Raw genomic sequence first — 25,399 nt, 5'->3', positions numbered from 1 at the left:
CTACATCTACTCTGTGGGTCAGACTATATGAGTCAGAGCACAAAGCAGAACATTTGGCACTGAGGACCTGACCCTCACAACAAGGGCATCTCAGGGGGTTTTGCTTTGGACTAACCCTGTGGGCTGGACATCCCTGAGCAGCAGCAGAGCAGTGCTGGAGCACTTCTTTGCTTTAGTTCCCTGTGTGAGGAAACCTGCTCATGAGCTCTGGGGCTGCTCTGCAAAGTCAACAAAACCACAGCAAGCAGGAAGAGCCAAATTAAAAGTATGTTTCAGACCCAAATCAAAACAGGCATGTTTCCATTACCAATTAAATCTAACAAAGTGATTTAAACTTACAAAACAAGTGGGGGAAAACCCCCCAGTGGATCTGGCTGTAGAGATGCCCCCAGCCTCAAGCACAAGAACCACATTGTCTTATGCTTCCCTGTATAGAAAGCAGGAACGAGGCCAGCCAGCCATTTTCGGCTGTAGAGCACAGGGCAGAGCTGAGGATGCTCTCGCTGGGGGTACGAGAGCACCGGCACAATAAACGCATTTCACAGGATACAAACTTACCGCGTTTTAAAAAATACCAGCGGGTACAACTGGAAACCCGCAGCTTACTCGGATGATAAACACAGAGAATGTAACTTCTCAGGCCGCGATGTCGCGGGTTTTCTCCCAAAGGCGGATATCCCGCATCCCATCCCGGGTCCTCCGCCCGCAGCACCGCACGGCGCCGCCAGGTGGCGCCGTCGGCCCGGCGCGGGCGGCGCCCTCGGTCGGACCCGCACCGGACCCGCACCGGACCCGCACCGGGACCTGCACCGGCTCGGGAGGGTCCCGGCGGGGTCCTGGCGGGGTCGTGCCGAGCGGCGGGCGCTGCTCACTCGGCTGGGCCTCAGCCCCGCGCCGGCCGTTCTGGTCCGAATTCGGGTCAAGCCCCGAGGGGCGCGGGGCAGCCGGTGCGGGGGCTGCGCTCGGGAGCGCTCCCGCCCCGTCTCGCCCCGCGCCGCCCGGCGGGCTGGGGCACAGCCCGCCCGCGGGGACGGACACAGCTGCCCCACCACGGACCGGGGCCAAGCCCAGACCCGCCCCCCATTGCTCACAGCGGGGCTGAACCGCAGCTGCCCCGCAAGGAGCGCCCGTGGCAAAGCGCTGTGTCAGGGCAGAGCGCAGCCCCCGGTCCCGGTACCGCCCGGCCGGGTCACAGCCGCTGGCACCGCCCGGCCACCGGCCCCCTCTAAAACTCTGCCCCCGCCGCCTGCCAGCTGCCGCGCTCCGGCTGGTGCCTGCAGGTCCAAAGAGGGTAGGGGAGTACGGGTTATAATTAACAGAATTAAAAATAGGCCTTCAATAAACTGAACACCCGGAGAGGCTAGAAATTCGTTGTGCAAGTGGCACGTTAGGAGGAAACTGGACTAGTATTACTCAAACAAAGGTAATCCAAGACACCGCAGCGCGGGAGCTTCGGCTACCAGGCAAGTACCTTTACGCTTGTTTACAAACCAACTCCCAGTGAACTCAGTACCTGCACCGAGCAGCGTGAACACAACCACTGCCAGCTCCACCAGCAGCGAGACCACGGCAAAGCCAGGCCAGATCAGCGTCTCTGCCCTTGTACTCAGGAACTCTAATATTTGTGAAATTTTTAGTTTGCTTTCCAGCAGGATCACAGGCTGAGAATCTCTCGCTAAAAACGATGCTTAAATTCAATGGGTTGTTTTTTAAAATACCAATCTAGCTTGTATTCAAATTGCTTACAGATCTATCTTTAAGATAATAGCCACGAAACACTGTATCTGGGTTTCCTTCTTCTCAGCTGATGTTCATAAGTTGATCCTGGGAAGGGGGAGACTGTCCACATTGTCTCCAGACACTGGAGAAAATGTGAAACAGACTATGAATAAAATGCTGTGCAGTTCAAAAACAAAACCTGGGAGAAACAAAATGAAAGAGTAAGAAGTTTGAGAGGGGAGTGAGATTTTTTTAATACCAACTATTTATAGTTTGGGGCATTTATGGATTATTTATAACTAGAATAGAATTTTCAGACAGAAATGGGATTTTTAATATCGGCAGTCTTCCTCAGAATATTTTTATTGAGGAAATATGTTTGTATGGCTATGGAAGCCGTCGTGATGCTTGGAGTAAAAGAGCACAGAAAGAGAAGACTGGGTTAAATTAATTCCTTCTAAATACCTACCAGCAGACTTGCTGTCTGTATGGGGAGCTGGAGACAAAGTTGTACCAGGGTAAAAAGGATACTGTGTCTATTTATAGTGCTGCCTTCAACACCATAGGAATTCAAAGGAAAACTTCAACTCAGCACATAGTCTTCTCATCATCTTCTTCTGTCAAGATTAAATGGGGCCTGAGATCATTTCCCCAACAAATCCCTGCCAGGAAGTATCTGCTCCTTCGTGCAACAAGGAACTACCATGGTACAAATCACTCCAGAAGTCAAGTCCTCACCCAGCCAAATGTCACCACTTTCCTTTTGGTAGTTAAAGGAAGGGGAGAAAGAGAGCCTTACAAGCCTCAGCACTTAAGCAGGAAAAACCAAAGATGTTTCACCTGTTGTACATCCCTGCTCCCTGTACTGTCCCCTGGTCTTCTTGCACAAGATGCTCCAGGGCACTTGCAAACAAAAGGGTGGCGTAGCTCCAGCACAATTCCAGTGCCAGGCAGCAGTGGTGGGAATAGGAACAGGGCACACGTTATGGTCATTCATGGTGTCACTTGAGATGAGGCCGATATTACCCTGTGCGCCCCTCTTGCCACTGCAGGACCATCCATCTCTGGAAAGGAATAGGCTCCAGTAGCCATGTGGGACACCTATTTATCAGTAGAAATTATCTCTGGTGTTGAGAGTAGAAATGAGAGCAGCTTTGGAAAAGGTATTAGCAAAATCCTGACTGCCACTCTAAAAATAAGGCAGGCTCCTGGAGTTCCTTAGCGCCACTCTTCTTTTAGCATCATGGTGCCTCAGATCTTTCCTTCTCATCTTCTACCTTCCGGTTTCTCTTTAATAAGAGCTGCTTTTTCATTCTTCACAAAGCACTACCTACTCTCTCGGTGTTCCTCTTTTGTAATTCTGTTACCAAGCTGTCTGCTAGGTGGGGAGCAGAAGGTGCAGGACTTGGTGCTGCCTTTGAGGTACGGGTAATTATTATGTGCATCTGTTATTGTGGTTGCTGCCTCAACAGGTGGAAAACATGCTGTTCTCTGATAGATTTGCAGCACCCCATGCTCCTGCCTTGTCTTTTCTCTAAAGCCAGTCATGTGGTGTTCCTAAAATAATAAACACAGCCTCACTGCTGCCACAAAAACCCCTGGTAAATATATTTTTATGGGAATGAAGTATTAAAGGATTTGAACACTTATTCACTGAAAGCAAAATATGAGCAGTAAGGTTGGGTAAAGATTCAAAGGCTGGTTTGCTTCCTTTCCCTGGGGCACATCAAGCCTGTACTGTTTGCACTTTAGAGATGGATAGTAAGGAATTACTTAACCCAAAATGATGGAAACAATTCAGACTATAATAATATAGCATGAGAGTTTCTCACATTACATCTATTCCCCATACTGCTGGCTATACTCTGCCTTCAGATTCATGTGCACAACTCTCATTGGATTCTGGAGGAACTGTATTTGAAGCCAAAATGCATTTCATTGTCTTTCTGAAGTCTCTCTACAGTTCAGTGGCTTAATTCTGAGCTCAAGGACCAGGAACAAAGCTTGTCTAAACATTTCCCAGTGTCTGTCTCTGTGAGATTCCCATCTGTTGGGGTTTATTTTGAATTTCATCTTCCTACTTTCCTGAAAACACAAAGCACAAACACACGTTTCCTCTGCCCTGGAGTGCAGGAGTCACCAAATTTCCCAGCAGGTTCTCTCACAACATATGATGGATCCAAGTTTGTCTAAAAACGCTACAAGCCCTTTGTGGAGTAGAAAGGGAGGAGACTAGAAACGCAGGCCAAATTTCTGAGTGTTATGAACATCCCCCATCCCCCAAAGGGACTCCATATCCTGTTTCCTCTCTCCAAAAAATTTCACCTGGCTTTGGGTTTCATTAAGAGAAATATATATTGCGCAAGTCCAGGCTCTAAGTCTTCAGTTCGTGCTTCCTGCTGACACTGCAGAGACTACAAGAACCATGAAAGCTGAGTCTGACTTTGGGGCTTCAAATTTGCTACAATAGCAGAGCAAATTAAATGGAGGGCATGTTAAGTGGATTGGGAGATTGTTGTTGACTAACAAATCTTCATTAAATTGCTGCACCAAGCTGTGCTGCATCTCTGATGAAACTGATCACTGTTTCTCCTTCTGTGTTTCAACTATTTCTCCACCAGGTTGAAAAGAAATTCAAACTTGCTTGAGGTCTAATTAGAAATAAAACACAATATTAATCCATCTTGCCCCATACATGCACCCAGTTTGGAGGTGTTGGTGTATCTTTCAAACAGACCAAGTTCCACTCTGTTCACCACCACTTATTTACAGTCCTAGTTTTTGCTAGCTCTTTTATTTACTGCCAGTGACTCACAGAGACTTTGTTCACTGTTTTATGGTGATTTTCTGGATCACTGGTTTGCATTACCATTACTGGTTTGCATCTCCAGAGGTTTCAGCTCAAGAGTCACCAGCGTGAACCCCAAGAGTTCATAGAACTCACACCCCCCCCAGAGCAAAGCCTGTGCCCAGCATAACATAAGCTTTCACAGGATTACAGCAAGGTCCTTTTCTGATGACATTTGTGATTGAAGGGAGGCTGCCACAACTGGGGCCTTTGAGAGCCTTCCCTGTAGACCACTACAGAAATACAGCTCCATAGATGTAACTCAGGTGCCAAGCTACTCTGCTGTATGGGTCTTAAAAACACTCTGCCTGGTTTAGGCCAGAGAGGTTTAAGGAAAAAGTGCAAAATAAACAAGAGGAATTAAACACAGTACTGCGAATTACATACCTTTAGCTTCTGTAGGGTACATGCAGAGCAGGATCCTCTACCACAGGCTGTCTTTGCTGCAAGGGAAGAAACAATTACTAGGTATTTCTGTTCTAAGTATAAGGTAAGGAACAAAAAGTACATGCAGATACGGCATGAACAGGGAAGTTAGCCTTCAGTGTTATTCTTTGACAGGTACCATTTATGGTGGCCAAAGTACTTGTTGGCCATGGAGATTGGCCGTACCCCATACCACGCTGTCCTCAGAGTCAGATAACACTTAAAAAATTCAGATGGCCCTCAACCTTTTCTGTATAAAAAAGAAAGCATCGATTATTTGGGTTTATGCAGTAGCACCTCAGCACACAAACTGTTACTGGTTCCTAGCACTTGGGCACTGCAACCTCCCCTTCACAAAGCTGCCTGTTTTGTCCCAGGCAAGACTGAAGAGTGCAACAACAGCAGCTGCTTTCTAATAGCATCCGAATTTTTTTCTGTTTGTGGTTAACTGGTTCCTATACTCTAGAAGAAAATGTGTTCTGTTTTTGTACCAGGTAATCTATGACATTGGGGGGTACGTATTTTTAACTTCTAGTTAGTTTTAGAAAAATAGTAAGAGTTAACCTGAAGGACAAATGATCAGAAATACCTGTAATCCCAAGAGCTAACAGAACTGCTGGGAAATTCTAGACCTCAAATCAGCTGTGCTACGGAAGATGATGAATTCCTATTTTTTTCCCTTCCACAAACTTAGTAGTGAGATTTTACAATGAGAAGAAAGCAATTTGCTTAGCTGACTTGGGATTTCATCTCCTTCCGTTGAATCCCTTAGACTATACACACATCAGCAAGCAAGTCTCAGCTGTGTTCAGGCTCAGTCTGACCTCTGTACTAACTTGATTTATTGTTTTTAGTTCTCAGATAGTATATTACGTTATAACTCAAAGGATCTGATTAGAACTAGCCAGTATTTTAATGATTTATGAGGGGCATCTGGGACTGCATGGGTAGCATACACAATGTATCAGTGCTATAGGAGGAATCTGTACTGATCATATCAGCAGGCTCCAAGACAAAAGCATGTCAAATTCCAATAAGACTTAGTTCACAAACCTGATCTGACAGGTGGTCAAGCTTGCACTGGGACTGACTGTAGTTCTCATGGTGGGAATAAAACAAAACAGCTGGATTGCTTCTAGCCATCACATTATGAGAGGATTTCCATTCCTTTCTCTTGTTCTATTTCTGTCTTGCAGTGCTTAAGGAGGTGTTTATCCTTCCCAGTTCTGTAGCCAGAAACCTGGGCCACAGGAGCTTGCAATCAGCTCTGTGGTTTATCTTTCTGCCAGAAGATACTGGTGCGAAATACAGGCTACTGGAACTAGCCTTCCAGACCTCTCCAAGTGCTGCCATGGCTATCACATTGCTAGGAAGAATCAGATCAGAGAGGCTGGGGTGTGAAAAAGATAAAGAAACTATTAGAAAGACAGTATAGTTGGTTTTAAGCCATAATGTCACTGCATTTAATAAGAGATTTTTTTTTTTTAATATGTCTCTAAAAAAGGACTTTGCAGGCATGGAAAGAAAGGTATCAGGAGCACAGCAGAGTGATAAAGGGTTTCTGCATCCTTGGCTTGATTTTATGTGTTCTGAATTTTCTTCTGAGCACTGAAGCCAACATCTGCCAAAGCATTCCTAGAAAACCTCGTCCCCTAGCATGGAAGTCCAACCTTGACTGTGACTCACCTCATATTGTAAACTGCCTTTTGCTCACAAGAGGCAAGGGAAAGATTTTGACCCACATTAAGCCCGAGGGTGACTTTTTACCCAGGTTCAGCTATCACTACCAATGTTTGGCAGCACTCTGTCCCTGGGCTGCCTCCCAGCTCACACTTGTGGAGAGATATAGAAAAATCATCCAGCTTAACTTTACCATCTCCACTTGTGCAGTAGGAACAGCACTGTTCCTCACAAGCTTGCTGTGATAACAACCATGAAAGGCATTCCAGTGCTCAAGAAACACCAGGGAACCTTGGCCACCTACCTCCTGCTGTTTCCCATCTTCCTTCCTAGTATGTTATTCAACCCTCCTGCTATGCCAGTGTAGGGGTAAGTGTCTGCAGTCTCTTGTAAGTTGGGTAGCATAGAGCTATGTCTGTGGTGCTGGTAGAGACCACAGGACAAGAACAAAGAGCAGTGAAACTTTCAATGCCCCCAAACAGAACAAAACAAAAAAAAGGCAATATATTCTTTTTGAGATAGAAAAACATACCAGAGCTAGTCACAGGTGAGAAGCGCTTTGCATTGTGCCATCCTTTTGGTTAGATCCTTGGGGCAGAAACCATTCATTTGTAATGGGATTCTTTGAATTCTGAAGCCTGATGTTTTCAGTTCTGGGCTGGAGGACAGTGCTATATTAGTTATTGTTAACAGCAGCCTCATTCACCTTCAGATGTGGGCTGCTAAACTCTGTTGGGCCACAGGACACCAACCTAAGGGACTGGATTCCAACTGAGGGCCTGAGCAAGGCACAGCACAGGAAATCCTTGGCCTCCGAACATTGCCAAAGCAAGAAACAAACATGATTTCAGATCATTTAGGAGCAACTTGGGAAAATTAGATGAGTCTAGATTAAGGGTATGCAACATGGAGTTAACCTGAAGAGTAAAACTATGGCTGAGAGACTGGAAGCAACATCCAAGTGACACTTTGTCCTTCTTTCATTAAGCTTGATGCAGCATACCCAGCACTGGCTTTCTCATGTTGTGTTCAATTAGAAGTGAGGTGTCACCCCTTATAAATCAGACTGTATATAAAAGAGTGTAGTAGTAGGGCTGCTTGGCAGTCATAGTTTCACCCCAAACAGCCATGAAGAGGGAGCAAAGAATGTGCCATGGAGTGTACAGGCTCTGTCTCTCACATGGCGACAGTGCTGAAGCTGAAATGCGTCACCACAAAGGTGAGCCTCCAGTCACCAGATCTGCTTCAGAGAAACAGACTCAGCACATTTCAGGCCATCTGTGAATAAATTCAAAGTTGTACCTCTCCACAGAGTCATGCTGTACTAACATCATTGAGTAATGAGAGCAACACACGCTCTCTGCAACTGCAGGCTGCAAGCACAGGTAAAGCATTGCTACAAGTAATGAAAAAGCAACTAGGATTCATGTTGTTCAGGGAGGGTGAGGGCTTTGGAGTGGTTGTACCAAAAAACCAGTGTCAGCCAGACAACCCAGCTGGTTCTGACTGGCAGCTCCAAGAGGAAATAAGAGTGGCACATGTTGCTCCTGATTTAGAGCAACCTGCATCAGCTTGCCAGCCTGTCTTTTAGAAATGTTTTATCCTTCAGTTTCTTCAGTAAGCTTCTGAGGGTGCTTCTAAAAGGAAAAACAGAGTTTGCCTATTCAGAGAATACAGGCCTTCACCTCCAGCAAGTTATTGCTGGAGGCAAGAGACAGACAGTGATGTAACAATCCTTGTGGCCAGGAGAAGAGCCAACGTTAACACAGAAGAACTAAATTTTAGGCAAGCTTGTCTTCAAGGGCAACCATAGGGATAGCAACAGTGTTTCATGAATATAGTGTGTCTAAGAGATGTTTAGTGCTACAGTGCTGTAGATTATGAATTTTGTTTTCTCAAGAAGGAGTGAAAAATGTCAGTACTGAATGGAGGAAGGAGTTAAAGACTGTCAGACTGATCATTGGTGAAGTCTGGTGGCTGAAGTCCATTGCAGTGGAGGACACAGCAACAAAGTTTGATCTAGGACTGGTAGCCTGGCGAGGAGCTAGAGAGACTGCAAAACATGGGCATGCTGTTGCAGTCACAAATAGCAGGGAGGTGTGGTAGATGCATTTCAGACCAGCTACTGTCTTTGGGTCATATGAGGTGTGTCTGATTGTCTACTAGATCAGGTTGGGTTAATGGGTATAAGGATGCACTTGGCAGCTAGAGCAAATGGGCTCCAGAGGGCCCAATTTTGCAGCTGAACTTCTGTGCTAACAACTAAAAGCCCTGCACATTTGCTGGGACTAGCACTGGAGGGGAACCAATTTTCCTCTGTTTGCTTGCCAAGAGCCAAGTTCAGGTCCTTGGAGCTCTACAGTGCTCTTGCTCCAGCTGATGACTTCATGAACACCTAGTGTGGGGAGGAACATGGCTCCCTGTACAGCCTTAAACGTTTGTGTTTCCCTGCATATGTTGGTGACATCATTGCCACCTGAGGGCCCGAACTCCAGTCTTGGCAGGTAAAAGCTTTTTGGGTCACCTTACATTGGAGTTCTTGCTCTCAATGCATATTTATGTAATGATTGTTAGATGGCTGTAATTAAATGACTGTAAAGTACCACCTAAAATGCACCAGTAATAAATTCTTAATAGCTGATGCTATAACAAGCAGTTACCAAAAAAAAAAAATATCGTAACATGCAGATTGTTAACAGTGTCTGGGCCTGTTTAATGCTCAGCTTTAAATAGTTACAATGCACACTATTAAAATGGCATGTAAAATTTGTAACTAGTAAATAAAAAATCCAATTCAGCAACAAAATATACCCAAGCTTCAGTGGTGAAGAAGGCACAGAAAAGCTTGGGGTGGTTGAACCTGTGCAACCCTTCTGGTGGTGCTACCCATCAGCCATGGTTTCTGTAAAGCATGCTCCAGGTGGCTGCCTCTGCCTTGTATAGACTCTGCCCAAGCCTCTGGCCTGACTCATAAACATGGTTGGGATCCCACTTATACTACAAAAATGGAACTATGTCCAGGAAACCCTTGGTTTTGCATTTTGTGAGGAAGGGGTGGGTCAGGGAAAATTTATTTTGCTGCTCATATTGTTAACTTCTCTTATCCACTTGAATCTGCAGTGTGGGGAATAACTCTACAGAGATGATTTCCCATGGCTAAAGAATAAAATAAATATACATTCAAGACCCAGAAAAATTAGCAAAATCAGCAGATGATCAGCTTTTGCACACTTGGTACAACATTGCTGCACATCAAAGGATGGCTGCCTCTGTCTGGCCAGTCAGGAACTGCACACATGATTGGTAAATACAAATGTACTAACCAGATGATGACGAGAATATTTTATACTGCAGCTACAGCAAAACCCTCTAAGGCCACCCTGTCTTGGGGCCTGCATGCTAATGTACATCCTGAAACAGTCAAGACCATCAGGTCTAAGCCCTTCTGCCTGGCCCACAGACTTGCTATGAAAAAATTAGACATTTTTGAGGCTTCTGAGGCCTGGCAACCCATAACATCAGTGGAAACTGTGGTAAATTCAGCATATTTGAGAACCAGGATGGGTTTATTAATTTCTTCCTTACATTTGAATAGTGCTTTGCATCAAAAATGTAGCTGCTGTTTTCCCTGGATGCCACACAGAGGAAAACACGACAGAGGGGAGGCAATATAATCCCTAAAATCAGGACAGAAAATTTGCACTAACGCAATACTGAGAGAGGAAAAAACCCCAATCAGATGTTTTCCCCTTCCTTGTGCTGCTCAAAGCTGTCCAGTACAGAGATTCAGTCAGTCTGCTCCTCAACATAGGCTCTGCGTGGTCTGTGGAGAGCAAGTCCACCGAATGGATTTTGCCAAGCCACACCATGTGGGTGACAGTTGAGGGTCTGGAAGCCTCTACTAAATTTGGAAGTGCTGTTCAGATTACATCCTCCAGCTGCTGGAAAGATTTCCTTACAAACAGTTGGCTACTCAAATACCTTGTGCCTCTGTAGAAACTGCCTCTATCTCAGCATTCAAGTGCAGCCAGCCCTACCTCAGTCCTCGCTGTGTTTGATTCATGCCATCCATGTCTCCTAGTGCTCCCAGCAGTTGACAAATTGTGACTCCAGCGAGACTATCGGGTTAAACACTAAAGAAGAAAGAATGATGACAGTAATATTTGTCATTTGTGTGGCAATGTAGCAACACAAAAACCTCTCTCAAACATATGTTATCTTGGAGGAATCTTTCCAAGGGATAGGCTTTCTGAGAAATGTTTATGACTTTTGAATACACAATAGGAATGAACTTGACATGACCTACTCGGCCAAGCCCTGGGCTTCAGCCTGGTCTTTTGCCACCATAAATCAGTCTATTTGAAGTGTAGTGAGCCTGATATCTTCACTGGGATAACGAGGTTACAGTACATACCAGCTTGAGAAAACACAGGATGTAGAGTACTTTGTTCCCATGATTTAAAGATTCAGAAATATTTTTACTAATGTCAGAGGAAAGTGGCTATGTTCTACCCATACAGAAAAGCCAACATAGGCCCTGGGATCATTAAAATATTTGCTACATGATTGAAATGAGAGCATTGACATCCTTATTATATATTCTTATACTCCTTTATCTTGGCATTGGAAAACACAAGGAAAAGCAGAGGATGTAAAGGCTTTCTAGTAAATATCCTAGACACAAGAGTTGTTTTTTTTCTCCTGACTGTCCACATCATCATGCTGCAGGGTTTTGTCCTGTTTCATCTCAGCCTTCATACCATCCTCTCCGCTTGATCTCGTACCAACATAATGTCAAATTGTCAAATTACACTGACTTTTGGTTTTGTTCTTATTTAATTAAATATTATGGAGCTGGAGAAATTGGATAAAAAGTGGCCTGTGTGTGCAAGGACTGAGACATCTGCCATGGGATACCTGACTCTAAAGGTCCTCTCCTCAGCATGGCACTGGATAGCAGTAATTATGTTACAGATAAAGCTGTAGTCACTGAATTAACTGAAAACCAACCAAAGCATGCACAGTATAATGCAGTCCACAGCGGCACTCACTGCTGGGAAGAGCCTAAACAGTCAGGAAGGAGATATTACCTGGGACCTCTCACAGGAGCACTTTGCTTTCTTCCTGGGATATATAAAGAACCATTGACCTGGTTGCTCTCATAGCCCAACTGCAGCAAAGCCACCAGTGCACACCAGTCCAGGAAGGTGGCTACAGGTGAAGGTATGGATGGTGGCATTTACAGCCTGTGTCATGCTCTAGGTCACTCTAGATCATCAGAATGACCTTCTGCTCTGCAATAGGCCCCTTTCATTACAATTCTCCTGCTAGTCATAATTAAGGAAATTCTATTACATAGTTCAGATACAATTACAATCGCAGTACAAACCAATTCAGAATTAATATAAATGTAATGGTCAGATTTCTTCTATGTGATTGACTAATTACTGTAATACAACTCCAGTAGGGCAAAGATCAGGAATATTTCATATCATCATCATTCAGAAACAAGTATTTTAAAACTGTATTGCTCATTCATACAACACACATCACAGAAATAGATCCACTGCAGAAAGTCCGTATAGAGGAATTGAGCTGAGAATCATTAAAAAAGTATTTTTAAATTGAACAACTACCACATTATTACGTATAATCATTTTCCTTTCACACTAATTTGTTTTAATCTATTCATGTTCCTTATAAAACATTACACAAAATTTTAATCACAGCATTGCTTTCTTTAAATATGTGCATTTCAGTAATGACACTTGCATGTATAAATTTAGTGAGTTAAAATGTTAGACTGATGTAGAACTGAGCAGTCATTTATTCAGAAAAAAAAAATTGCCTTGTTTTCCTGTCTGTGAATTTTCTATGGAAAGCTATTATTTTTTCAGTGTATTCATTATTCAATATATTAGTTGAATAGTCCTACAGAGAATTCTCTGCTTTTGAATCATTCACAGCCTGTTAGTTCCAGTTATTTCACATTTGAAATTTGAACTCCAGTCCTTCCTTTTTATTGGACATAGAGTTTACATGAACTGATGCTGTTCTCCAGTTGAAAAAATGTGACCAGAATGAAGATGAAATAAGTTTTGTACACAGCATCAGCAGTTCACATCTGTGATTCAACAGGAGTAAATTCCTTAGCTATAATACAATATCCATATGAGCACAAGCTGAAAGTCATCTTACGCTTTCTGAAGAAGGACACATATCTTATAAAGAACATTATTCCACAGCTTTCAATATCCATGTAGCACACAGGACCTCCTCTTTCCTAGCCTATGTAGTTTTGTTCCTTTCTAGAAAGACAACTTTAACAAGAAACCAAAAACCAAAAAAAACCCCAAAACCAAAAAAACCCACACACCAAAAAAAACCCCAAAAACACACATACAAAAAACCAAAACCAACCAAACAAAAAAAAAAAGGAGCACTTTTCCTAAGATGCACTATATGTCAGAGTTATCCACCCAGCCTTTTAACAGCTGGAGTTATGGACCTAGAAAGCCCAGCTCCCAGAAGGGCTGTGCTAGTGAGTTGCTGGGTGTCCTTCCCTGTCTTAGTGGCGACCTGAATGTCACAACATCACCAGGACTTTCGGGGAGTATCCTGCAAGTCCCCACTCCCATGAGGCTTAGGAAAGCAAGGCTGACAGCAGCCTTCAGTCCTCTGAGGCTAGGTAATAAGAAAATCAAAGTATTTATATAGTGGAGAGGGCAAGGGGAAGGGATAACAGGCAGTACCCAAAAGAGTCTAAGGCAGTTTAAAGTAACTTTACAGGGAGTAAGTAGTGCCCTAGAGTGGTCATTAGATACACTGCAAGGAATGAGGTACATCAAAAAAGGGTAACATTTGCTGCAGATATTATGAGGTGGGAAGGATTGGAGGAGGCTGTTATTCTTGAAAGTACTTATTGAACTGGCAGATCGCCCTGTGGTTAGGGCACAGGAAATGTAAGTCCCATTTCTGCTGCAGACCTCCTGTGTGGGATCAGAGAAGTCACACTGGTGTCCAAGATCACCAGCAGGAGCCAGGCAGACTTGGCACAGGGGGCACTAGGGCGACCAGTGTCAAAGAAGCTATCAAAATCAGTGGGAAATGCCTGTTCCAGTACAGGAATTCCTCCATGCCTCCTCTTGCATAAAGCCATCCAAAATGGGCAAAAACATCTGCTTTTGTTTTCACAGTAAAAGCTGACACTGGAGGAGATATGCACATTTGGGAGGGGAGCACATTCCACAGTGGAGCTCTTTGTAATGCTCTTGGAACAATACAAGGCTATCCTGGGAATATCACTTGGTGAAAATTTGCTGTATTCACGAGGCCAAAGCTGCCATGAAGGTAGCAGAAGGTGGTGTACTGAAATAACAGAGGGCCCCTCTTGGCAGCTGGGTGGCAAGGCAGATCACCCCATGTGCATGGCGGGAGAGTGGCTTCTAGGGTCCTTTCTGTGGCCTCACACTGACACTTCCCTCCTCCATATCCTACAGATATATCAGGGAATTAGTTACTCCATTTTCCATTCAGCAAAGCAATGGATGAATATGAAGATGTAATGAGATTCCAAAGCATGCTAGTCTTCAGACCCTCTTGCTCCATCTTTGTGCACGCAAAGATAAATATTTAAGAAAAAAATATACACCAAAATCTGAATTTTGGGCTAGAGAAAACAGGATGATGAGAAACTAGGAAAATCTTTCACCAGAGTTAGTGTTTGGAAGAAATTGTCAATGTCAATACCTGTTAATGATAGAGATTTTCAGAAAAAGATGCAAGATTTCAGGTTTGCTGTCCTGGACTGTTCTACCCCAAACCGCCCCTCAATTTATGCAAAAGACATGGTGCAGGCAGTGCCAGAGCAAGATTTTGACCCACTGACTGCAACTTCACTCATGTCCTAGATAGATGCTTCTGTTTTAAAGCTCATGAATTGACAGACCTCATGATATCTCTGTAATGCAGATAACTTGACTAATTTTTAGAACATAGAAAAAAATATATTTCTAAAATTTTCTTAGAACAGAACCCTGGGAAAAATAGAATTTTTATTCCCCTCTTTAAAAATCCTCCCAAAAGTTCAAATCTATAGCTAGCACAAGGAACCACTATTTCAAAGAAACATACCACATGGGAACAGAGTAATTCCAGAGATAAAGGGATGCCTAAAAAAGTGTTTCTCCTTATAACTGAAGTACTTACTTCGAGATTAGAAAGGGGATAGCTCTTGGAGGGAGCAGAGAGGAGAGGAATGCAAATGAAACAACTTATTTAAAAAATAGGTTAATGCTCATATGAATGACAGCTGGAATCACTTTAACTCATGCAGATTTTTCTAAACATTTGTCATGAGGACAAGTATGGCTGGTAACAACCAGTGGAAAGAACCAAAATATTCCTTACAGAGTTTTTCCCATTGAAGCTGACAATTAATAGCTAACCAGTGAATAAGCTTTTGCATGACCAATTCTATTCAGTTCAGCTCAGTTTGTTGAGCAACTTATAAAAGACAAATCAGATTAAGTATATATAAGGAAGCCCTAGTTATCTGATTAAAGGAAAACCTCAGCATAACAAATTAGTACCTTGTTGTCTACCCATTGAGTAGACACCTTTGCACAATACATATTCCATAGCATTACCGCTTTCCATTTGAAAGTGGAACTCTCATGCTGGCACATCGAGGGCTGGGCTTTTTCACTGTGCCAGTAGCAGTGTCTAGAATTCCAGAGAGTAGTAGGAACTTCCCCACTTCCTATTAAAAGAAAAATCTTAAAAAATATAATAATGAAGTTTTAATCATCTGTTTGACAAGGTGAGAGAAAGAGAGGGAGTCCTCAGAAATGTCTCTGGCTGGTGGTGAATGTCTGCTCTCCCTCTTTCAGGATGGCCTGGGACTCCTTGTGCAGCGGGGACTTACGGCGCCCCAAGATAAGAAGCACCTCAAGGTGGATGCCTGGCAGTCAGAGCAGTGCTGGGACACCATCCCTGGAGGAGCTGCGGCGCCTGCTCTGCACACGCTCATCCCCCACAGGGCACGTGGATGAAGTCTGGCCAAACCTCTATGTGGGAGACCTGTAAGAGAGGGAAGGGTTGAAGGTGTTAATGCAGCTCTTAGCCCCTACCCTATTTCCCCCCACATCTTCTGCTCCTTATTTAAAAGAAAGAGAGCTAGGCACTAATTTGGGGACCCCTCGCAACAAGTCTAAGTGTTGAACGAGGTTGAAATTGCATAGGATGCTGCAGCATAGAGAAAAGGCATCCTAACTAAAGTAAGTAACTAAAAAGAATACCCCCCCCCGCTCCCGGTTTCTCCTCCTGCATTAGTAGAGGAGTCCCACACTGCAAAAGCCTGCTGGAGCCATGGCATCAGTACTTCAGGCAGTCATGCCAGAGCTGGGTAAAACAGGACCAACCTCATTTTCTCCTCACATTGCCAGATGGCATCAGTCCCCTGAATTGATGGATGCTCAGCAAGGTGACTTGGTGAGAAAGCAAACCAGAAAGCTCTTGGCTTGTGCAGAAATATCTCCACCACCACCTTTCATCAGTTGAGAAGAACCACCTAAACAGGTGTTTGGGAAACAAATGTGGGAAATCTAAAAGTCAGGTTTTTAACTGCTGTCTCAAAGCATTTTGATGGACACTTTGGACCTGATTAATCTGTCAGAAAATAGGCACCACAACTTCGTGCAGTTTTAACAAACTCAGCATCAGCAGCATATTCTACCCCACATTGCAATGCAGCAATCAAATATAACTCACCATCTTTGTTCCAGGTATGTTGCTCGTGACAAAGCCCAGCTGAGCCGAATGGGCATCTCCCATGTGGTGAACGCCGCTGCCGGGCGATTCCGCATCAACACCGGGCCCACCTTCTACAATGACTTGCCTGTGCACTACTACGGAGTAGAAGCAGAGGACAACCCAAACTTTGATCTCAGCATTCACTTCTACCCAGTTGCTCAGTACATCAGAGAAGCACTGAATTCCCCAAGAGGTAACTAGACCATCTGTGCATGTTGCACATCTTCTGCATGGCAGGCAAGCAGGACAAGTTATCAAATATTATTTGACATAACCAACCACCTACATATGTGAGCAAGAATGGAGATACCCAAACCCAATAGAATCCCACCTGCCTCCTGAATTCCCCCGTGGGAGTTCCCCTGTTTCAGGGTGCACTGAACAGGCTTTCAAAGGGGTTCTCCCTGTGCCTAGTGTTACTCATCAGCAAAAGACAAAATAACAAGTATCCCTTATTACCTATAGGGACACATTGATCTGGGAGGAGGCACATTATTTGATCTTTTAGAATTAGTGGTGGGGTTTAAAATAAAAGACAAGGGCAAATATCATATTTGAGTAAGAAGATTCAACCATAATGCTACAATCTGTGCAAATCCTACAAACACAGAATAGGGAAGAACTTGCTAGAAAGCAATTCTGTACAAGAGAACTTAAGCAATACCACCAGCCAGGTATAATGTCATGCTGTTGCTAGAAGAAATATAACCTTGAAATAGGAAAATAGCACAAAAAATCCAAAATCCCTGGATTTGCTAAACACAGGCCAGGTATAATGCCAGAGTTCTGGGTCTAATGGAGGATCACTACTATTAAGGACAAACCTTCACAAAAGCAAGTCTTCACTGTGCCACAAAACTGTACAGATACTGCTCAAAAATAAGTGATTAAGAGGACAGTTATACACTCAGCAAACTTTGCTTGCATCATGGTGAGCCTTAATATCAATCAGGGTCCTAAAGTGCTATCTACCCAACTTACTCATATGTAGCTAGTAGATCTAATCCACTCCATACAAGCTAGGAAGAGGAGACACAGTGACTGCAAACAATGTACCTCCATGCTGGATACCTCTGCAGTTACTCTTCTTTGGAGGGCTTGATCTACTCCATTAAAAAATATTTGCCTTTGAGCAATTGAGGGCTGTGTTTGGATTTCAAAACCACAAACATATTTGGGGAACTTGGATCTGCACCCATTTCTATTACAGCATCCGCTATGTGCAATTGAAGCCGTTATTGGCAATGCTCCAGAGAAAGGTAAGATCCAAAATCTATTGATCTGTGTGTAAGAGCAAACTTGCAAATCAGTTGACAAAAGACAGAAAACAACAGATGAATTGTGGTAGCCAAAAAAGCAAACTAAACTAGTGCTTTGCAAAATGCATGCCCGAATAATAAAATTATGAATGCAGAACAAGTTACGGCTCAAGGCATATTTATCCCTACTCCCATGCTTTTAATATTGCTTTACTGAACTCCATATGGAAGCAGGGTTCTGGGAATGGAGACAAGGTGAAATTTAATCATATACTGTCCAGCTGTTCCTGACATTCATCATTTTAAGGAAAGTGCAACAGTTTAGAAAATATATAAACAAGATGTTCTGGAAGCATAATTTCCCAAGGTACAGAAATTTAGCAGCTAAATACCCATGACCCGTTCACGGATGAGACAGGGAGAGGATTGTTACTCACATCATTCAGAAGAAGAAAAAAAAAGAAGCATTTATTATAAGTATTGATGTTGAAAAAGAAATATACCAGGTGACAAGAGGCCTGTTCATATTAAATTCAGGATGTAACAAGGTACTACTGCTTGTCTGAGAAGTCATTTAAGACTGCTGTTTAACTATGACAAGCAAACTCAACTTCTTTTTTCTTTAATGAAAATATATTATCTTTTGTTACCTGGGAGGATAGGTCAACGTTAAGACTGCATGAGGCACAAACATGTTTAAAACTATGAATCAAATACTCCTTAGAATTAAGAACTGTTACGCCCGTCATGCTTGAAAAAAAATTCTGATGCTTTACATAAGAAGTCCAGAAAACAGCATGGACAGATTTATTCCATATTTCTACCCGAGCCAAACAGAACATGTCTTTGATGATGTAAGGAATTTATTTTTAAGGCAATTTCTTCAAAACCTGATGCCAGAGGGTGCGCAAAAGAAGCATGGGAGTGTGTACTCACATGCTCCTAATTGGGAGCTATTCCTGTCACAGTGGTCAGTGGTTGCATCACACCCTGACCAACTTCCTTCATCATCTCTGTTGTACGGATTAGGAAATACATGCACTACTATTGCAGCCATGCCATATAAGCATTATTTTATGATCCTTGCTTCCTTGGCTGCCTTTCCTTCAGCACAGCCTGGCTGTTTCTTTGCCCATGCAACAGAGCTGTTTGAGGAGGCTCAGACAAGGGTGAGCAGATGCATAATCTGTCCCCTTCCCTACAAGGAAAAACATGGAGTCAAGAAAGTATTGGCCTTCTCCCTCAAACTCAAAGGGCAACACCTTGAATATCAATATGGACCCTTTGCATGGCCACCTGTACAATTTGCATTTTTCTGGAGTGCAGCTAAACCTAAAGTAAATCAGCAGGGTTTGGTAAAGTCTAGCAGAAGAGGGACAGAAAGAGAACTTGATGAAAGCATGTCACAAAAATCATTAAACTAACACTGTGCTCAGAGAAAGATTCCCAGGTAGAGAGTTTCACCTTTTATTGACCTCTGAACATGTGTAAAACAGGCAGGTTAAAATTACCCATTAACTTCCTGAAATGGCAAACTCTCTCAAAGGCATTTCCCTTCTTCCACTTCAGTAGACCAAAAGAAAAGCTAGGCTCCCTCTCCTGCCACTTTCTTGTTGGTGAGAGTTATGAAAGCAGAAGAGAAACCCTTTGAAGAAAAGGGTCCTCTCTCTGCTGCAAGTGCATAATGTACATCAGTCTGACCTCCAACTCTCCAATAGGTGACAGCTCTTACCTATTCCGGAGACAGGGAAGAAGGGACATGCCACCATTTAAAGCTCTCCGTAGGCTTCTTGGTATTTTCAGCTGTGATAAAACAGATATTTGGATTAATCAAGAAAAAGACAGTGGATTCTGCACCTGGCTAAAACCTAACAGGAGATGAGAAAACCATGGTGGAGTGGGAAGAGCCCCTGGGGCCCATTAGCCCAGATGAGCTCTTCTCCTGGAGAGCAGAATGCTTCTGCTGGATCCAATGGAGTGAGGGCAGCTGGGGCGTTCACTGCGAGTGACAGATCTAGAGTCTGGTCTAAAGCCAAATTGAATCCATCCTGCAAGAAAGCAAGGGCTAGTTCAGGACATTTAGCTCTGTTAATGATGATTAGCAAAAGGACAATAAGTTATTATGTGTTTTAATGACTGATTCTGTTCAACAGCATTGAATTTCCCAACTTGAATTTGGCCAACAAAGTTGAATGTGCAAACTTTATCCCTAGTGCAAACCCTTTGATGTTAGTAGAGTTATAGCAGGCATGAGCTGGATAGAATATCCATAATCCGCTGTTAAAAACCAAGTGTTATTGTTCTGCACAAATCCCAGCCAGATGACAGTTATTGTCTGCCTCCGCAAAAAGTAGCTCGAGATGTGTGGTGCAAAATTTCAAATAAGGATTGCAAGATCTAATAATGCCAGAAGCTAAGTGCCCCCACTTCTCCTCAGTTAATCCCATTATTCCTAAGGGATCCTGTTTCGTGCTCAGAGTGAAGGCTGCAACATGGCTGTAATGTGGGACCAGTCCAACTTCTCCTTGCACTGTATGTTAAATCAAATGGAGGTGAGGAAGGCAGAACCGGAGGATGCCAGCTTGTGGCATGGACTCTGTGCTGCAGATCTGCAGCCTGGCCTTCTTACAGCCACACGACAGGGGAATGCACCACAACTGCCTCTGTGAACGTTGCTTTCCCAGGCTGTGGTCCAGGAGCCACAATCTGAGCCTCGGTGCTGGGACAGGACATCTCGGCTGCCTCCCATGAGAGGCTGAAGGAAATTGCCCACCACAGTCGGCCCATGAGGTACAGACGTGTTTCAGGCACTGGTCAAATGCAGTATATCATGGGGGAGTTCAGTGTCACTTAACCCATTTGCAGTTACTGCTAAGAGACAAGGGACTGAACCTGTCAACAGAACCAAATAGCAACAAAGCTTGTGTTTCCTTACTCAAGTTCAACATTTAATTTGTTTGCTACAAATAATCACATAGTAAATTCAAATCTGCTTTCATTAGAGCAATTTTACGTTAATTAAATCATTTCACATGACTGATTTATCTGCAACAAACAAGTCATTTTATTGTCAGCGTACCAGCATTTATCATAACCTCTGTGCATGGTGAAACAAAGGCTAACACTGTGGAACAGATATTGCACATGTGAAAGAGATAATATACCTGCATCCTCATGGGAACTAGCGTATTAGAGAGCCATGCAGATTCAATCCAAGGTCAATACTTGAGGCTTGTCCAGGTTTTTGCTGAGACATCTTCTAAAGCTATTTACTGATATAGGAGGATGCTTCTCAAGTGCAGATAAGACAGAGAAGCAGGGAAGAAAATTCAGTGTGTTCTTACTAGACACTGCCTCCTCTCAAGTTAGACACAAAACAGTACAGAGCCGGCCTGTACAAGGAGAAGCCTGGAATTTGTTCTGCTTTCTGTGCCTCCAAAAAAACCACAACAGGCAATATTTTAATAGCAGCAGCTATACTTGTGCTCAACTTGGTCTTCAGTTCGAGGCTGCAGATAAAAATTAAGTTCAGAACATCAAGTCTCCTGTCCCCCATCCAATTTATGGCCAAATTTAGACTGAATTTCAAAACATACAGTGATGCAAAATTAAATCTAACATAAGGCCATCTCTTTCTGGTTTTTTCTTGTTTGTTTTTCCCCCTCCTGATGCAGTTCAAACCATAAATTCTTTTTCTTTCAGTTGGAGAGTGCTGGTAGACAGAAGTTTTCAGGGGAAAAAAAGAAGTGGTTCTGATTCCAAGAAAAATTTTCAGAACATGTTGTTCCTTGGCTTCTGTTATCTGGGGTGCACATTATGGTGAATATCTGGATTTCCCCAGTCCCTGCCACATTGTAGTTATGCCTACTGCAAACTACCGAAACACAGATTTTCCAAAGATCTTTTGGACTAGCCCTATTGGCAGTATTTGTCAAACAGAAATTGTGCTCTTGATTCCTTTACACTCCTCTGAAAACCCCAGACTAGGATTATTTGGGTCTAAAGTGCCTCCTCTGGGGAAGATACTACAGCATACATACCCTACAAGGTTAGTGGGAAGGCTAATGATAGTGCAAGCACAGTGAAAAAGAAGCCTGGTCGAAATTCAAATTAGTATTATCTTTTAGCAGGGGTGCAAAACATTTCTTCATATTACCATAAATTCCAAGAATTCCCATGGAGTTAATGGAATTGACAGACAGATTAATTTAACTTGAATAATGGTATTGATATCCTAGTAAATTCTTTGAAGCTGTACCTGAATGAGAACAACAAATACAAATTCTGCAAAACTGGCATTACGCTGGAAAACCCTCTTCCTTCCCCCAAAGGTTTTGATGCCCAGTCCAACTCTGCTGTCACCAGAGCTGTTTTCACCACTTTCTTGGAGACTGTATTTGTCCCTTTATTTCTACTGAAGACATGTCTATCTTTAGGTCTGCGCTCAGATTTCTCATGCCAGGATAATGAGAGGTGGCTGTGTCACACACATTGTGGAATCCAACACTTCTCTCAACCTGCTGGCCAGAGCAGGTTTTTACAACACATGCTTGCACTCTCCGAGCATGTGGCTGTGCCATCATCATTAGTCAGAACTAAAACGGTTGCTAAATAAATACTCTGTCATAAACAAAATGGGATTTAAGATTAAAAGCTGTGCACAAAGTACCCAGTATTAACACCCGGGGAGATGGGGGCAATCAGTCTGATGTTTTTGTCTGGATCTAGACTAATCATCCAACAAGGATATTTTTGTCTCACTCCCTAGAGTGAGAATTTAAGATGCTGTAAGCACAAACAAAACAAGGAACCGGCCCTTAAAAGCTGTCTGTTCTTTCTACCCCTCCTTACATTTTGCACAGAAGCAGCATCTGAGATAGCTTATTCCATCTCGGAAGCAAAAAGTAGCATGGGATTTTTGTCACTGATTTTTCATCTTTTTCTGGATATAAACTGTATTGTCGCTAAATGGCATTGTGTACAGCTGTACAATTAGTGAATGAGAGACCATAAATGTGACAGTCTAAAAAAATTAAAATTTAAAAAAGGCAGAAAATATTTTGTTTCAAACTTGTGAAGATTTACAGTGAAGAAGTGTTCTGAAATTTTCATGCCAAAAAGACCACATTTTCTTCAGCTGCCTTAATGGGAGACAGAATTGTCCATTAGGTGGTCAGAAGTCCAAATCTGACTCTAATCACTTGTTGCTTTAATAATGGCTAATTGCTGAGCCACGGTCTCTGTGAAAAAACTAGACCTCATTGCAGCAAAGGACAAGAGAGTTTGAAAATGTTCAGGCATGGCTATAATTGAGTAGAACAAAGAAAAATTTTCCCCCCAAATTTCCCATTGATTATACCATTTTTGTGAAAGTTGAAGAATTTTACAATATTTACATGATGCAAATTTTCATGTTCCAGAATGGGCTCTTTGTTCACATCCAGAGGGAAAGGACTAAAAACCTGAATTCTTCCATCTGAGAGCAATCCTTTTGAAAAAAGTTTCCATTAAGTTCAAGTAAGACCATTTTAAAAAGTGTTCATCTCCTTTCAGCATGGGTCAAAGTCATACATTAGAAAGCTGAGAAACAGTCACAATAAAGAATTGTGTTTCTCAGGCTGCTTCCATTTGTGATCACAGCAGGAAAACCAAAGCAGAGCAGAGGGATGGAGGGAGCTGTACTTCTGGATCCCTGGAAGGTGCTCTCTGAGGCTGGCTTACAGCAAGAGGAGAAGGATTCCCAATATTATTCTTCATGAACTCCTAATGAAGATGCACACCTTGCATGGAAATCTCTGGAAAACTAAAAACATTTCATAAATTGTCTTTCTATTGATCACTTAACAAAGAGGGGAAGATAGAGGCATTAGGGAAGGATAATGACTAGTACAAGGTAGGTTACAGAAATAAAAAAAATATAAGTGAGCTGGTGCAAATGGCACATACAAACAGGAGCTGCTCTTAACAGTAATGCTCATTTTCCTCACACATTTCCAACAAAGTCTGGGCAGCAGTCAGAACCCTCAGAAAGCATTACTGCCCTAAGCAAAATAAAAAAAAGAGCTTGTAGAAAAGCAGGACTGTTCTTGTAACAGCAGTGAGCACTCCTGAGCATTGCACTTTGGAAATCCCAAGTTTCCAGGCCCTGTGGTAGTACATAACCTGCCAAGGTTACTTCCCACAGCATGGCCTTCAAGCATGAACACTTGAAGCTTTGCCAGCGAGTACATCACTCCCAAAACCACACATGAGCAAGCAGGGACACAGTGGATGGCAGGCTGTATAGGAGGGATAAGGGTATGCTGTCGGGCTGACAGCTAAACTGAAGCAAGCAACCACAGACCCTGGAACACAATTATGAATTTTCTGTCCCCAGCTACTAAAAGCCCCATGTTCCCCCACCAGTGCTGCACGAGGGCTGCTCTGCAGGGCTGTGCACACCTGCCTGCCCATCCCCAAGATCAGCTCCCATCTCTGCTCCAACACAATAATGCCCACCATTTGGCCTGCTGGCGTAATTGCATCTTTCTCTCCTTTTTCCAGGCAAAGTACTGGTTCACTGTGCAATGGGAATCAGTCGATCTGCAACTCTTGTCCTCGCTTTCCTAATGATCTGTGAAGACATGTCCCTCGCCGACGCGATTCGGACTGTGCGCTCACACAGAGGGATCTGCCCCAACTCTGGCTTCCTCAAGCAGCTTCAGGAGTTGGACCTCCAGTTAGGAAGGGGGACAGGCAGAGGAACAGAGGCCTGCTAGCGCCAAGAAGGCACGTCTCCTGACACCAGACCAAGAGATGCTGCCCTCACTGAAGACTGCAAGGATGCTGTCAGGACTGCTCTGCAGATGCACTGAGAAACTTTGGGAAAAGGCTGAGCATGAGCAAACTGTTAGGATCTGTTAGGTATGTGTTTTTTGGATAAGCCCACTAATTGAAAAGAAAATGAAATAAAGAAGGATTCAAACTGGCAGTTTTGCTCACCTGGGCCTGTTTATTTAACTACCTGTTGGGCAGGGCATAGGGAGCAGTTGGGTTTTCATGCAGAATTAAAAGGCAGCACAGTCAACTTGAAAAAATACTTTTTACTTGCTTATAATTACATTTATATGGCAAGAGGGAAAACGGCTGAACTAGTAAATAGAAAAAGAAAGCGTGAGGCTTTTAAGCAAATCTTTTAACATTTCACATCCAGCTGGCTTAGGGTGAGACTTCAGACTTTGCAAGCTGACACGCTCCTTTGGTCTGACACGGTGACACTAGTTAGGATCCAAATCAGACCTAGGGCTCCCCCTGTTACAAGCCATGGAGGCTGTTGCTGGACCTTCACAAGTCCTTTTAGTTTCAAATCCATGGCAAACGCTCAGAACACAAAATCCTCAGGAGCCAATACTGGAGGTCCCAACCAGAGGCTGCACCCTGGGGCACAGCTGCTGACAGCCTTTCTGCTGGTCAGAGGGGAGGAAGGTATCCCCTTGCACACACAGAGCAAGAGGCAAGCTCAGGGTACACTGCCCGCTGGCACACTGCAGGGCAGCAGCAGTTCCAGACAGAAATGTCCTCCTCTTAGCTTGCAACCCGACGCTCTAAATCACATTCCCCAAATTTCCCTGTTTTAATGGGAAGTCAGAACCCAGTGTCGTCATGTCAGAGCAAA

At 43.5% G+C, this 25,399-nt stretch overlaps 1 protein-coding gene across 1 annotated transcript; it reads left to right on the top strand.

Moving 5' to 3' along the window:
• The first annotated feature begins 1,264 nt into the window (after positions 1–1,264).
• Positions 1,265–24,715, top strand: LOC113975735 (dual specificity protein phosphatase 13-like). Its single transcript, XM_027700069.1, has 4 exons — positions 1,265–1,463; positions 15,565–15,756; positions 16,459–16,679; positions 24,289–24,715. The coding sequence occupies exons 2-4, from the start codon at positions 15,566–15,568 to the stop codon at positions 24,501–24,503; spliced, it is 627 nt and encodes a 208-aa protein (XP_027555870.1). The 5' UTR covers positions 1,265–1,463; position 15,565; the 3' UTR covers positions 24,504–24,715.
• Positions 24,716–25,399: the final 684 nt, after the last annotated feature.

The sequence above is a fragment of the Neopelma chrysocephalum genome, unplaced genomic scaffold (genome assembly GCF_003984885.1).
Source record: "Neopelma chrysocephalum unplaced genomic scaffold, ASM398488v2 Primary Assembly neopelma1_143, whole genome shotgun sequence".
Taxonomy (NCBI): domain Eukaryota; kingdom Metazoa; phylum Chordata; class Aves; order Passeriformes; family Pipridae; genus Neopelma; species Neopelma chrysocephalum.
This window is presented reverse-complemented; position numbering and strand designations above follow the sequence as displayed.

What these genes read in the sequence shown, in the direction of transcription:
- LOC113975735 (XM_027700069.1), top strand. Translation starts at nt 15,566, where the DNA reads ATGGCCTGGGACTCCTTGTGCAGCGGGGACTTACGGCGCCCCAAGATA. An exon ending in AACCTCTATGTGGGAGACCT is followed by an intron (nt 15,757 to 16,458) that starts GTAAGAGAGGGA and finishes TCTTTGTTCCAG; the next exon opens with GTATGTTGCTCGTGACAAAG. An exon ending in AGCACTGAATTCCCCAAGAG is followed by an intron (nt 16,680 to 24,288) that starts GTAACTAGACCA and finishes TCCTTTTTCCAG; the next exon opens with GCAAAGTACTGGTTCACTGT.